This window comes from Gallus gallus, chromosome 19 (genome assembly GCF_016699485.2).
Source record: "Gallus gallus isolate bGalGal1 chromosome 19, bGalGal1.mat.broiler.GRCg7b, whole genome shotgun sequence".
Classification (NCBI taxonomy): Eukaryota; Metazoa; Chordata; class Aves; order Galliformes; family Phasianidae; genus Gallus; species Gallus gallus.
The window spans coordinates 912,928-928,024 of record NC_052550.1 but is presented as its reverse complement, the minus strand read 5'-3'; the positions used below and the strand labels follow the sequence as shown (position 1 = coordinate 928,024).

The following is a 15,097-nucleotide window of genomic DNA, read 5'->3' as shown; positions in this document are numbered from 1 at the left end:
TGCTGACAGTTGCTCATCAGATTGGCAGTTAAATAATCAGACACTCTGTCAGCACTGCGAGAAGTGTATCCAAGCACTAATGGAATTTCCCAGTTCCTCCTTCTGAAGAGAGGTACCAGATCAGTCCTGTTCAGTGTCCTTCATTCTGTACCAGGAATTAATGCTGTTCTGTTTGATCAGAAATCAATTACTGTTCAGAACAAACCCTTCCCCACTTCATCACTATTATTTATTATCATAATGGAGATCACTGTATCAGCTATTGTGGGGAGACTGACACTCAAGAGGAACTTGTTATGGATGATCAACTAAGCAAATCCCAGGAGATTAAGTACCCAATCCTCCCTACTCTTCAAATATTTTCACAGACCTTACGAAGCCAAAATAAATTAAAAAAATACAAGGAAGAAAACTGCAAACAAACATACATTATGTTAAATCAGACACACATATATATTGGTGAAGGTTAGGTTTGCAGGAACTGAAAATGCAATGCCTTTTTTCCTCCTCTAAAACGAAATTCAAAATGATAAAGCAGAATGTGGCTGGAGTCACCTTTCCTTTGCACTGCAAGCATGACATTGAATGTGTCCTGCACCACAGCCCAGGTCCACTTGTGTTACCCAGGGCTTTCAGCTGCCCACCTCCAGCTAGGTGTTGCAGTGCTCTGATGCCATCTTTTGAGCTTCAAGAGAAAACTGGTTAGCCTGCCCATCAAGGCTGAAGTCCGTTCAGCAGAGCATTCAGGATGCATGGAGAACCGGAGCATTATTACTGATTAGTTAGCCTATCTCAATCACAAGAGGTCCTCTATCAGTTCTCCTCTCTGTTCTGAGTGAATAGTTTCCGAGTTCTTCTCTTTTGGACTCTTGAAAACAACAAGATCTTTATAGTTAAGTAACCCACAGACACAAAAAGAAAGGATCTTATATGATTTTTTCCATCTTAACAGCAAAAAAAGAACATAGAATCATGGAATCATTTGGGATGGAAGGGACCCTTAAAGACCATCAGGTCCCACTCCCTGCACTGCACAGGGACACCCACAGCTCAGAGCCCTCCAGCCTGACCTTGGGTGTCTGCAGGGATGGGGCACCACCACCTCAGCCAGTCCCCCACTGCCCTTATTGTACAAATCTTCCTCCTTGCATCCAGTCTAAATCTCCCCTCTTTTAACTGGAAGCCATGTCCTGCCACAACAGACCTGCTAAAGAGTCTGTCCTTTTCTATCTCACAGCCCCACTGTCAGTACTTACAGGTTGCTATCAGGTCTCTCTCTTCCCCTGTGTGGTACACCTCTGATTTTCTTGCAAGCCTTTTCAGCACCCATTTTTACTGCACAGACTCATTTACATATCAAAATATATATTATGTATTAAAATATTTTTAATATATAAACTCCAAATGCGAGCCACCATCCCTGAAGGCCAACAAGCTTAACTCAGCTTAAGGACTTAATTCAGGTACAACTTCACACCCAAGCTTTGTTCTTCACGTGCCAAAGACACATTGTTCCTTTATTTCAAACAGTGAATTTATTTACTTTCTACTTAGAGCCAACAGCCCATCTAAGCCTGACCTTGTGAAGGGCATTAAGGAAACCACGCCACTGGTTCACAAAACCTCTGCTCCAACAGAAGAAGGGCAGAGCTTGTGGAGGGATAGAGTGAACAGGATAAAACAGAACAGGTAACAAGTGATGGGCTCCTGGCACAGAAATTCTTACTTAAGCAGAGGAGGAAAAGTTCCCAGTGGTTCAGGAGTGACATTTAATCAAAAACAGTTTGTCCAGCTTTCACTGAACCATAGAATTATTCAGGATGGAAAAGACCTCTAAGGTCATCCAGTCCAACCCCAACCCACCCCACCGTGCCCATAACCACATCCCTCAGTGCCACTTCTCCACAGCTCTGAACACCTCCACGGATGGTGACCCCATCACTCCCTGGGCAGCTGTGCCACTGCAGCACCCCTCTTTCTGAAGAGAGATTTTTCCTAATATCCAAACAGAAAAAAAAAAAAATATGTATTTGTGAATATAAAGGCTGCAGTGCTAAAAAATAACCTTAAATCTCTTCGGACAAGGGCATCCAGTGCTCAAAACCAAACGTGGCACTGAGATATGGCCACTGGACTGCCGAGGGTAAAGCCGGTGATGGAGATACTCTGCACAGGTGCTGCACAGGTCCAGCTATGTGGAAAAGCTTTTATGGACACAAGAAGTCAGGACAGGCTGCTTCTGGCTGCATTCTGAGGGATAAGAGCCCAAACCCAGAGGGCTGAAATCAAGCAAGTTAAAACCTAAGTGTCTGTGGGATGTGGGGGTACTATTGTTCTCCTTCCCGTAAGGATTCCCTTAGCTCCTGCACACCCATCCATGGAGAGATCTCAGCCTGAGTGGCCCAACCATGTCCTGCCCATCAGCCAACACGACCCTTCCATAGGAGCAACACTCCTTCTCTAGAGCTTCTCCTCTTCATTTTCCCATGGACCCAACAGCACTTAACCACATGAAGTACTGCTGGGACTACTGGTGCTCATAGGATCAAGGTATGATCGTGACAGTGTGTGTCCACCTTTTTGCCAGGGAGTGGGATGCATCACTGAGCAGCAACCACTGGGGCAGCTGTGTCCAGCAAAGCCAGCACTGGAGAAAAGCTGTCCCTATTTTCTGAAGCTTGAAAGATAAAAGCAGAGTTTGAGCATTTCTCTGAAGAGACAAAGGCTGTCTCAGGAGCGCTGCTTTTGTTGTGGTTTTCTCTCTTTCCTTCCTTTCTTTTTCTTTTTCTTTTTGTGTGTGTGTGTGTGGTTTTCTGTGTTGTGTAATACCGAAGTGCCATTTGTTACATGAGAAGAGCTGTCACTTCTATAAACACATCCTGTTCTTCTTAATAGGCAATATTGTTTTGTCTGTAAATATCCCAGAGAAACGTAAACAGCTATTCACTGACAATGACACAAGATACAATAAGAAAAAAAAGGCATCAGAAGAGAATCTCTTGAGCTGCACTGTGGGAATTCTGACCAGTGTAACAAAAGCCTGAGTCCAGCCAGGCTGCAAGAGCCAGGTGAGGATGTGGTCCTCTCTGGTCCCTGCTACTGTCCAGACCACATCTTCCATCCTCCTCTCCCCCTTCAGACAACCTACATGGTGCCCAAGGAGGCTGTGGATGCCCATCCCTGGAGGCATTCAGGGCCAGGCTGGATGTGGCTCTGGGCAGCCTGGGCTGGTGGTTGGCAACTCTGCACATAGCAGGGGGTGGAAACGAGATGATCGTTGTGGGCTTTTTCAACCCAGGCCATTCTATGATTCTGTGGTTCAGTGATTCTATGGTTCAGACACTCCCTGCAAGCTCCTCTGTTTGGATACCAGTGCTCTCCAGACCCATCTGCTGCTGCTCTGATCCCCTCCACGTCCCTCTGTTGGGATCTGGAGTCCCTATATCCTTTCTACACACACTATAGGCTCCATTAAATGCTCTGTCTGTTCAGGTTCCTGCATTTGCCACCTGAACAGTATTTGAACCCTCACCCTGAAATGAAGCCTCTCTCCAGCAGAGCTCTTTGGATACCAAAGGAACTTCATGCTCAAAGGGCTCAAAGAACACACAGACCTCATCTTTACTAACTGCACCCATCAGGACGTGGCCTTCCAGATCTGAAGACTTTTCTCTCTTGTGCCTTACTTTAGCCCACGGGTGTCCAACCTTTTGGCTTGCATGGACCATACTGAGTGAAGAGGAATTGTCTCGGATTGCATATATGTAGGTTACTCCAAAAGTAATGCCTCCAATTTATTTCTGTGGAAACTACAACTAATACAATGAGCACAGTAACACTGGTGGAGCTAATTCCCAGCCACAAAACACTATTTTTCAACACAGCCACCACCATTAGCTACACATTTCACCAGCGATGAGCAAGAGCCTGCATGCTATGCTCTTTAAAATCTGCATGACCATCTGAAAAATGGCTTGTCTTTCGTGTCACTGCTGAAATGCACCACCCACTCCTCACTGTGCTCACATGCACTGTTTGGTCTCCATCAGCATTCAACAAGCAGCAATGAATGTCAGTGGGTGCCATTGTTTCAGCATAGAGGAGTTCAATGACACACTTCCATTTCAGACACCATTCTGTCAGACTGCCCCTCTGCTGCGATCTGTCACACAGCAACAACACAAAATGGGGCACTGGTGGGAAGGTTCAACCTCTACTGCCGTACCAACAGCCACCTCCGATGTCGTGGGCTGACACCATAAAACAGGAGGCATATTTTTTCCATTCACAGGACGTATTGAAAGGCACACCACTATTTGACACCATGTGAGCCCTCCCTGTGCCCTGCTCTCAGCCCAGACAGTGCCCATCACACACCGATGTTTGGCCATTGCCGAGTGATGGTGTGTGCCTGGGGCTTCTCCCTTGTCACTGCTGCAGGGAACCTGAGTCAGGAGGGGGTCTGCTGTCCCCTGGGGCCAGGTGACAGCCCGTGCCACCCCCCTGCTGGCCCTCCTGCAGGGATCCCCGTGTGTCAGCTGTGATGGCCGAGTGGTGAAGGTGTTGGACTTGAAATCCAATGGGGTTTCCCCGCGCAGGTTCAAATCCTGCTCACAGCGGGAGTTTTTACTGACAGCCCCTGTCCTCCTGTCCCCAGGAGGGGACGGACAGACACACATCCACCGCTCCTCACCGAGGGGACCCTGCTGTCCCCATCTGCTCCTGACCTTGATCTCTTGCTGGCCTCTTCCCCTTTAGAAAGGCCAAAATGGCCAAGCACCTGCATCTCTCTTACCACAAAAGAAACCCCCACACAGCTGCAGCATCCTGCGCCCTGCAAAGCACTGCTCCCTGCAGGCTCTGACTGCCCTTCTCTCAGCACAGATTTCTGCTGGAGGGTGCAGCCTGATAGCAAAGGGGAACAGGAGTGGATTGCCACCGGTCCCCAAGATTTATCCTGCCCTGCCTGCCCCCATGGATCTGCCCCAGGAAAAGTCTGGGACCTGTGGTGGCTGTAAGGACCCCATACCGAGCTGGGAATTGGACCCAGGACATGAGAGTGCTGAGTCCTGACCACTAGACCACCAGAGATGAAGCAGTGATGGTGGACGTGGTGGTGGCCACCAGCCTGGTCCTGACAGGATGCAGACGTGGTCCCTGCAGACAAAGGGGAGGATTAGCTGGTGTGGCTGCCACCACCTTTCTGGGGAAACTTGCAGGGATGCCTGCTTTTTTCTGCTAGCTGTGGCACTGGGCAGACCCTCTGAGCAAGAGGGTTCCATCTGTGTCAGATGTGGGAAGCAGGGTCTGGTTGTGCTGCTGATTGGTGCAGCAGTGAAGACAGGTTCGGGGAAGGCAATGATGGGCAGTTGCTCAAGAAAACAACCAGCAGAGCCCTGGGGGCTCAGCAGTGAGGATTGGCTGCTGCTGATGGAGCAGGGACCCCATTTGTGCTGCAGCAGCCAGGCTAAGGCGACGCATATCACACCGGACGCAGACGATGTGGCATCACGGACACAACACACCCCATGTCCCAGTACACAGCCAGCGTGTTCCCAAGGCTGAGTGAAGCAGAACAACGTGGCACAGCTAATAAATGCCAGCAGAGGCTTTTCCTGCTTGGGGGAAACAGGGCTGTGAGACTCTGTGCTGTCAGCAGGACAGTGTCTGGAGTTCCTATCCACCCAGGGAGAGAGCTATGCTAAGCTGAGGTGCAGCTGCCTGTGCTGTCAGAAGGATATGCAGATGTCATGGTTTCAGTTGCCTCAACAAGCTCTACCAGAGCGTGGGCTATGGCAGTTCTGTGGTTGGGGCATGTCAATATCTCTCTGTGGTTTCTTAGATCTCTATCTGGAGCTGGCAGTCATTTTGTCAGAGGCAGTAACGGCTCCCAGAGCTCTGCTGAGCTCTGAGTGGGTTCACTTACGAGACCTATACTGGGCACACGGCCCCTGTGCTGGATGAGGACAGGGAGGTGGGTGATTGCCCACCCTGAATTCAAGGGAAAGAGACAGCAGTGTGTGTTGTGCATGTGGGGGTGGGGAGGGGGCGGAGAGGTGCAAATATTTATTTTCTACAAGAACATCTCCTTGAAAGGAGAAGTCCCAGTCCCAGGGTCAGCGTTCGGTTGGTGGATATAGGTCAGGACTGAGGGCAAAGTAAAGCCCCAATTGCAGAGAGGAGACAAGGCTGAAGTGCACCGTCTTGCTTTTCATCCCCACATGACTCTATGGTGTAAGCAATAAATTCATAAGTAGGCCACTCTGAAAGTAATGCCTCTGATGTCATGAGCTGACATGATAAAATGGGAGGCATTTCTTTCAGAGCAGCCCTCAGAAATAGCCAGAACAATTGACTAATTGCAGTATTCAACCTAGAGTCTCCCCTCCACCTACACAAGGGTGGCTGGGGAAAGTTCCTGCAGCACTGCTTGTCCTCCCCTCCCATGGAGACATGGTGGTAGGGGGGATGCTGCCACAGGAGCAGAGCAGCAGCTCCTGCCATGCTCCCCACCATGCCAGAGGGGCTGTGGGCAGCCACAAAACTGCAGGGAGAGGAGCTCGTGGTGCCTCGTGAGCTGGCCATGACTGTATCCTGAGCAACCAGAGCTGTGGTGCTGCTGAAGAGAAGAGGAGGTAAGAAAGGGGAAACGCTCCCTGCACATCCTGGGGAGCCCATCACCTCGTGGCAAGGAGCCCCGTGACCGTGTGTGTGCACATAGGTCGTGGTTCTGGCACAAGAGTAGCTCCAGGGCTCTGCCCTCTGCATCCCACCCTGTGCTGTGTTGGCTCCACATCTCTGGGACAAGATGGTACTCAGAGCATCTAGGTGGGCTTCCCAGGGAAAGACCGTCTTGGCTGTGCCCAGACCCAGCATGGAACCCAGGGCCCCCTGGCTGCTCCAAAACCATTTTCAAGGACTGAGCGCCTCCGTCCTCAAGGCTCAGGACCTTGGCAGTGAGATGAGTTGGCATCCTCCTAGTCCTGTGCTGAGATGTTGGGGATTGCTGTCATCTTGGTGAATGTAAGTGTGAACCCGATGTTCAAAGGCTGCTTCACATCCTGTCTTGGTCAGCGTAGCCCTTGGTTGGGTGCTGATTTGTTCAGACTTACCCCACCTCACACAACGGCTATTTTGGTATTTCCTAAACCTGTTGCTTCCTTTTTTTTTTTCTTTTTTTTTTTTTTCAGCCTTTCTGAGGCAAAGGTGCCGTGACATCAGTTACACTTTGGAAACTCCAAAATTTCCCCTTGTCATCGGTCACCAGCCCGATAAAAGGCGAGGAGCATCCCAGCCACTCCACACCACACCCGGGAGGACTCTGCTCTGCTCCTGCCTCTGCAGCTCACCTCTGTCCATGATGACTGCCGTAGCTGTGTCCCTCTCCATCCTCCTGGTTGCTGCCCTCTTCCCTCAAGCCTCTTCATCTCCGTGTGAGTACAGCATCTCTCACTGCTCCTCTCTGCTCTCCTGGGGTGGGGGGTTTTCACTATGGCAGGCAGTCATATTGAAGCAGAGATGGAAAAGGCAAGTTTCAAAGGTTAGAAGCTTTTCATGCTTTCTTTGAACAGATTTTCCTTTCCTTCTCCTTTTTTTCCCAAGGAGACAATGATACATTTTACCTTGCCAGCATTGAAGTTTTTAGGATTCATACCTCCAGTGTTGTTGCTGGCCTTTAGGGGTAGTCCTAGGATGAGTGAGGGGACTTTTGTCACTGGCATTGAGGAAGAGAAGACTGCAAAAGCTCTAACAAGACACCCCCAGCAGTCACCTCCACGCTTTGGTGCTCATACTCATTTCCTGTTGACTTTCTGGGGAAATTGGATGAGAGTAGCTGCCTAAGGAATGGCTGTCCATGCTGGTATGGGCATCACGTTGTGGTAGACTCATGGTGGACTCATGTCGGCCTTCTCTTCCAGTTGGGGCTGATACAACCGTGTGCTGCTTCAACTATAGTGTACGGAAGCTGCCCCAGAATCATGTGAAGGATTATTTCTACACCAGCAGCAAATGCCCACAGGCAGCAGTTGTGTAAGTACTGGATCCAGCTCTGGGCTCAAGGGGAGAATTGCCATTCACTGGGAACAAGGGGCTGGTGGTGTGAGGGACCATGCCTGGAGCCGGGGGAACAGGCAGCCACCACAGGTCCCACATGCAGCATGGGCTCTCATCCTCTTCAGCTGAGAAATGAGCCCATCCTGGTGCTTGGGATAAGGCTTGGGAAGGATGTCCCCATGAAGCCAGCATGTAGAACCCAGGTTCTCCCAGGGTCCTTGAGCTCTCCATGGTACCCGTGTTCCTCTGGAGCCTGGGGGTTTGTGGGAGGAAAGTGACCCCTATGGGAGCCAATGCTGGTCACAGAACAGGACGGTGGGTGCCCAGAAGGTGCTGACAGCTGAATCTGGGGCTGACACCTCCCTGCCTGTCTCCACAGGTTCATCACCAGGAAGGGGCGGCAGGTCTGCGCAAACCCTGACGCCCGGTGGGTGAAGGAATACATCAACTTCCTGGAGCTGCAGTGAGCGCTGGGACCTGAGGTGTCTGCCCTGGAGAGCCCTGCGAGTCCATGCAGCAAAGTCATGGTGTGGACCTAGAAACCCCACTGCTGAGCACCAGGGCCAACAGACACCCCGGGGCCCCTGAGCTTCCTTTTGTCTTGCAACAGCATCATCTATACTATACAGTTTAGCCACTCTACCATGCAGCTGCAATGCTGGGGATGCACCTCTTGGCCTTGCAGATCTGCTTGGTGCAGGCTGTTGTGCAAATGCTGTCCTCTCCTGTGCCTCTGCTGCTGGAGCGGGAGGGGATCTTACCCTAAGAGCCACCTGTGGGAAGCAGTCTGTCAAAATGAGGTGTGAGTGCTGTCACGTAATGCAGGCTGACCTCCAGGCCAACTGGCTGCGTCTCACCGTGCTGCAGGAGCTGTGAATCAGATGCTGTGAAGGAGATCCTTCCCTAAGGGAGGAAAGTACACTGGATATTTATGGGATGCTCATTCTGGAACCACACGTGTGCTCAAAACGCTGTGTCTTGCTGGTCCCAAAGAATAAAGGTTTCTATCTCTGTGTCTAAGCTCTGACTGCATCCCCTCCCGCCAGCCCCAGGGAGGGCAGGGTGCTGAGTAGGCTCTGAGGGACCATCCTGCTGCGTAGCCCAGCACCTGCCCACCCCACGCTGTTCCTGGTCAAAAGGGCTGGGAGGGCTCCTTGGACAGAAAGGGAGGGACACCACTTCCCAGCTGGGAATCCCTCACCCTCCTTATCCCTAAAACCCATCCCTGCTGCATCCCCAGCTCCCAGCACCACCCGGGGCTCTGCACCAGCCCTCCCCCACCCTCATCCCATCACATCAGGGACTGGGGGTTTGCCATGGGTCTCTGTGGCAGTCACACAGGAGCAGGGCTCCACTTTGGCCGTGCTCACTCAGTATTTTGCTGCAGATGACATACGCCCATCTTCTGCTGCAGCTGCTTTGTGAAGGAAGCCTGAATTTGCTTTGAAAAAGCACAGCAAACCAAACCACCAGAAACACTTTGTCAGGCTACAGTTTGCATTAAAACTTTCTGATGTCTTTGCGGGTAGAAAAAGAAATGACATGGCCTGACCTGCTGCTGCTGCAACAACTGATCCCCAGTACGTCACAGCAAGCAGTGTCTGATAATACCCCAAACAAAGCAGTGCTGCGGTGCTGTGCAGATGCTGGGACTGCCCCCTGTCCTCCCCTCGCTCATCACCCCCTTTCCACAGCCCTCCCTGATCAAGGAGCAGCCTGTTCTGCTGCACTTCCTCATGAGCTGCCCTAAAGTTCCCTGGAGGAGCCGGGCACTGGGTTTTCCTTCCTGGTGGCACACTAAAAGGGGTCCGATTTGAAGGGGAAATGCTTCATGCACAGAGCACTGAGGCCCCGGCACTGCCCAGAGCTGTGGGTGCTCCATCTCTGGAGGTGCCCCAGGCCAGGCCAAGAAGCAGCAGTGGATGCTATAAACCCCCATTTTAGGAGGTTTAGTAGAAAGGTTTCGTGAGCGATGCAGAGCTGCCAGCATATGGCCGTGCCTCCAGCATCACATAGGTCAGAATAGCAGAACTCAAAAAGACTGAGCTGTAAGGTCAGGTTCAAACCAACAGCTGAAAAAGCTGCAAGCGGCGGCTGTGGCAGGATGCACTCACCCTAATACAGCAGGGCTTCTGAGAAGTAACCACATCCCCTGTCCTGGTGAGCAATGAGGGCAAGCTGCCCCTGGGTCTGATGAAGAGAGAGACACGGAATGGGGTTAAGAACAACACAAGGGGATATGGCTGCCTGGGGGCTGCTTACTGCCGGCCCCAGGGCTCTTTTGAGCTTCACTGGCACAAAGTGGATAGCCAGATGTAGTTCAAGCTCCCCAGAAGTGAGGTGCTTCGGCTCTTTGGGCGGCTTTCTGTTTACTTTTAAAGCATTCCAACAGAACAGATAACTGAACTGTAGCTGACCGCACAGTGCAGGAATAGTGCGTTTGTTTGGGCTGTGCCTTCTCTCTGTCTCACTCAAAGAATGTCAATGGAAACAAGGAACAGCTGTGTAAGCTCCGAGGGCCTGGTGCTGTGCTGAGCCTTGAGGCACTGGGAGCAGCTGCTGCACCTCCTGGGCATGGCAGCATCCCTGCGCTGCCCTGAGCCACCAGGCAGCTGCCAGGTCCCAAACAGCACCCCGAGATGTCACCATTCCCCCCCCCCATTTCCCACTGCTCCCTCTCGCCTCATCTCCCTGGTAGGAGTCCTAGTGTGGGCTGGCAAGATGCAACTCTGGCAGCTCCAGTCAGGAAAATGAAAGCAGAGGCTGTGGGAAATTCCTGTGGCTGCATGAGCTGCTGGCCAGAGATTGCCCCAAGAGCAGACAGCTCTGCACCGGGTTCCTCCTCTGCGCTGGGCCTGGGCAGAACCCCCAACCACAGCCATCAGCATCGCCACAGCCATCCTCTGTGCTCCCCCACAGCTCAGGGGCAGTGTCTATGTGGGTTCCCACAGGTCCCCTCCTGCCCCAGGCTCTGCTTCTCTGAGCAATAGGTGCCGAGTGCAAGCTGGGATGCTCTGTGGGTTCAGCAGATCCACAACCCCACAGCTACCGGCCCCATCTGCACTGTTCCTGGATGAGGGGATGGAGTGCACCCACAATAAGTTTGCAGACAACACCGAGCTGAGGGGAAGAGTTGATCTGTGTGAGGGTAGGAAGGCCCCACAGAGGGATCTGGACAGGCTGATCAGTGGGCTGAGGCCAATGGGATGAGCTGCAACAAGACCAAGTGCCGGGTCCTGCACTTGGGTCACAACAGCCCCACACAGCACCACGAGCTTGGGGCAGAGTGGCTGGAAAGATGCATGGAGGAAAAGGACGTGGGGGTGTGAGCTGATACCCACTGACCATGGTGGCCAAGAAGGCTGAGGGAGCTGGGATGGGTCAGTGTGGAGCAGAGGAGGCTCAGGGGAGACCTCACTGCTCCCTACAACTGCCTGAAAGGAGGTGGTGGAGATGGGGGGTGGGCCTCTGCTCCCAGGTAACAGAGATAGAAAGATGGTGGCCTCACAGGGCACCAGAGAATCTTCAGATTGGATATTAGGAAAAATTCCTTCTCCAAAAGAGCGGTGATGCGGTGACACAGCTGCCCAGGGAAGTGTCACTGTGCCTGGAGATGTTCCAGAGCTGGAGGGATGTGGCACTGAGGGCCGTGGTTATGGGCATGGCAAGGGTGGTCTGGGGTTGGATTTGATGATCTTAGAGGTCTTTTACAACCTTACTGATTCCATGATACCAATTCAAGACAGCCCTTTCAGCAGGCTGTCTCTCCCCCATGATTACTCCCCAGCTTAAGAGGACAAGGACCCTCTCCCAGGACGAGCTTTTTGCAGGTGTGCTGACACATCCAGCCGTGCTGAGACTTGTCCCCCTCTGCTGTGCCCTCAGTGCACTGCTGGGACCATGACAGGGCTGAGCAGAGCCCGAGCCTTTCCCCGTTCCCCCAGCCTGGCAGATGGGAGCCCTCCCGCTGCTTCTCGCAGCCCTGCAGCCTTCCTGCCTGCAGTCCGCGCTGCTGCCGGGAAAACACAGAGCTGGAGGGAAATCATGAGGCAGCTGCGAGGTGCTTTCCCAGCCCTGGAGCTGCCAAGTCTGAGCTGTAAGCTGTGGATTAAAAAATATTAAACAACAGGGGAAACGTGTTTTGCATTAGGGAGAAGAAATGCTGACTGAACGGAGCAGATGTCGTGCAGACGCAGAGCGGCTTGGGAGCACCTCAGTGTGCTGAGTGTGACACAAGCACGGTCCCTTGCAACCTGCTTGCTCCTATTGCAAAGCCACCCATGAGCCACCCATGTGTCTCGTGCCCAGTGTTGGATGTGGAGCAGGGCTGGCTCCCATCTGCACCCCTGCAGCAGCTCTCCCTGTTTGTGCCCGTTGCAATGTGCCCGTCCCCATCCCCGTCCCATCACACGCACAGAGCCCGCTGGGGAGCCAGGCATGGAGGTGGGGTGCATGAGCAGCCCCTCCTTGTCTGTCGGGTTCATAGGGGATGTGGTGGGGAAAAAGAGTCAGAGGATATTCATATGTCTGCAGTGTGGAAACTTCATGGGCTTATCTCAAACCACTTCCCATCACCACATGCCGTGTAGGGCGTGCTGCTGGGCTCAGCGGTGAGCATTTGTCTCTGTGATGGTGTAAAGGACATCAAGGGAGAAAAACAGAAGTTTTATCCACATCCTTTATTCTCCATAACACCTTCATACAAGTGAGCCAGAGCCACCCATCCCCTGAAGATGAGACTCCGAGCCACCCTCCCTTAAATGCCCTCCCTACCACTCTCCCATAAATAGGATCCAGAGATGAGAATACTGCCTATCTCCGATGGTAATTTCTTAAATAACTTTAAATAACTTAAGAACAATAGATGCGCCGTGGGCCTTTCTAGTCTGCAGGCAGAGCTGTCGAGCTATATGTGCTGGGGCTGCAGAGCGGGCTGTGCAAACAGCACCTGCCATGAGATGTCTGCGGTCCCCATCCTGCAGTGCCTGGGAGCTGCAAGCAGACGTGGGCTCGTGCAGCCATCCTGAAGCCATGCTCTGTGTCAGGAGCTCGTGGTGACATGGCTGGCGTGGCAGCAGTGTCCCATCCCGCCCGGCTCCGCTCAGTCCCGCTTGACGCTCTGCAGGTATCTCTGCACCCACGGGTCGCTGGGGTTGGCGCAGACTTCGCGCTCCTTCTTTGTGATGAAGCTGTGGGACAGAGATGAGGCACTGAGATTGCTGCTCAGAGCGGGAGACTGGGTTTGGGGTTCACAAGAGGTTCTCCACCATCCCCAAGCTGATGCTGTACCCACCACAGTTCCCCCACTCCCCTCCCACTCCCACATCAACTCCTGCAGGAACATCCCTGGGAGACCCCCATAGATACCCCAAGGCCACCCCTGCAGGAGCATCCCAGCAGTCCCCGTGCCAGCCTTTTCCCCTTCGTTCCCCCTGCCTTGCACACAGCGCACCGTGTGCTCTTTGACCTGCAGCCCTCAGCCAATCCCACACACCCACACCACGTTCAGATCGGTACCTACATGATGGCAGGCTTTGAGCAGCTGGTGCTGGTGCTGTAGTGCCTCTGGATGAGGTTCCGCGGGATCTTGTGTGTTATGTAAGTGGTGCAGCAGGTCGGGACGTCGGGTCCCACTGGAAGAGGCAGGGAGAGACAGCATGAGTGCGGGGTGGGCTGAGGGAGCTGTGCTGGGGGGAGGGAGCAGAGGACTAGGGGACAATTAAGGTTGAAAAGTGCAATGGAGATTACCTGGTTCAATGGAACCAGGGAAGGAAACATACAGTTCCAGGGCAGAGAGTGGAGTTCCTACGCTATAACAGAAGCAAGGACTCCAAACTCAGAATGGTGAATGGATGAATGAACAGATGGACGGACAGACGGACGGATGGATGGATGGATGGATGGATGGATGGATGGATGGATGGATGGATGGATGGATAGGTGGATGAATTTCCAGTTTGGAGGCTCCTACACAGAGCTGATCTAAGTGCAGAGTGGAGGGAGGCTGAAAAAGTCCCTGCCTCAAAGGAGAAATGGCAACGAAGGCTCAGAGCTGTTCTTCCTTCTCAGACGACAGAGCAGGACTCACCTGGGGCAGAGGAGGCTCGGGAGCAGAAGGATGCGATGAGAAGAGCGAGAACAACTGCAGAGAGCTTCATCTTCCCGTTGGATGAGGGCTGTCGGAGCAGGACCAGGAGCTCAGGCAGATGCGGGGCGGTCTGCAGCAGATGGATGCAGATCCCTTTTAATAGGGAGTCCTGGAGTCAGCAGGGAGACGATCCAGTGGAAATTCCAGGATGATGACAGAGGATGTCACGAAAGTGAAATAGTAAAAAAAAAAAAAAAAAAAAGAAAAAGAAAAGGCAGAAAGAACGGGATACAGTTCACACTGGAGCCAAGAATGCTGGGATACTAAGCTCTGAGTCAGCATTCGGTTTCATTTTTATCAGCTCGAAAGGAAACTCGGTTGTGCCAAGTGGCATGACCACAAAGAAGAGTTCTATTCATCATAATTACAGGGGGGATTTTCCCTGTGGGTCTGGATAGCAAAAGCAACAATGTTTGGTTAAGATTACACAACTCTGGAAAAAAAACAAGCCCGAGGAATGCTCGTGCTGCTGCTGTGCCGGGTGTTTGTCAGGGGTTTGCTGCATGGCAGCACAAGGAGCACCGTGGGCCCGCACTGCTCAGTGCCCAGCAGGCAGCAGTGGGGCTGGGACCCCCCTGCACGTCCCGGGTTGGGGTCGTCCCCCCTCAGGGGCACTTTGCACTGCTCACCTGTGTGAGGTTCTGCCACCCCATTCTCAGCCTGCCCAGCTCCCTCTGCACAGCCACTGGTATACCACTGCTCCTCCCAGCTCTGTGCTGTCTGCAGAACTGCCTGGGCTGCACGCTGTCCCTATGTCCGGGTCATCAGAACATGGAACAGGGTTGGCCTCAGGGCTGCCCCCGTGGTGACACCAGCGGAGCCGAGCATGCAGCTGGCCATCAGCCCACATCGCTGCCCAGCGCAGTTTCCCGGTGAGGATGCTACAGTCAGAGC

General features: G+C 52.8%; 2 protein-coding genes and 1 non-coding gene across 4 annotated transcripts; 2 read left to right on the top strand and 1 right to left on the bottom strand.

Annotated features, from left to right (window-relative positions):
- The first annotated feature begins 4,537 nt into the window (after positions 1-4,537).
- Positions 4,538-4,619, top strand: TRNAS-UGA. Its single transcript has one exon. It is a non-coding gene; the product is annotated as a tRNA-Ser (tRNA).
- Positions 4,620-7,301: 2,682 nt separating this feature from the next.
- On the top strand, positions 7,302-9,075 carry CCL5 (C-C motif chemokine ligand). Of its 2 annotated transcripts, none has more exons than NM_001045832.2 (3): positions 7,302-7,433; positions 7,920-8,031; positions 8,435-9,075. In NM_001045832.2, the coding sequence occupies exons 1-3, from the start codon at positions 7,358-7,360 to the stop codon at positions 8,520-8,522; spliced, it is 276 nt and encodes a 91-aa protein (NP_001039297.1). In that variant the 5' UTR covers positions 7,302-7,357; the 3' UTR covers positions 8,523-9,075. The 2 variants fall into 2 exon arrangements, with proteins under 2 accessions (NP_001039297.1, XP_046758269.1); XM_046902313.1 differs by having other exon boundaries at positions 7,302-7,540.
- Positions 9,076-12,719: 3,644 nt separating this feature from the next.
- CCL4 (C-C motif chemokine ligand 4) lies at positions 12,720-14,275 on the bottom strand. Its single transcript, NM_204720.3, has 3 exons — positions 14,144-14,275; positions 13,577-13,688; positions 12,720-13,244 (listed from the first exon to the last, which is right to left on the bottom strand). The coding sequence occupies exons 1-3, from the start codon at positions 14,211-14,213 to the stop codon at positions 13,157-13,159; spliced, it is 270 nt and encodes an 89-aa protein (NP_990051.3). The 5' UTR covers positions 14,214-14,275; the 3' UTR covers positions 12,720-13,156.
- Positions 14,276-15,097: the final 822 nt, after the last annotated feature.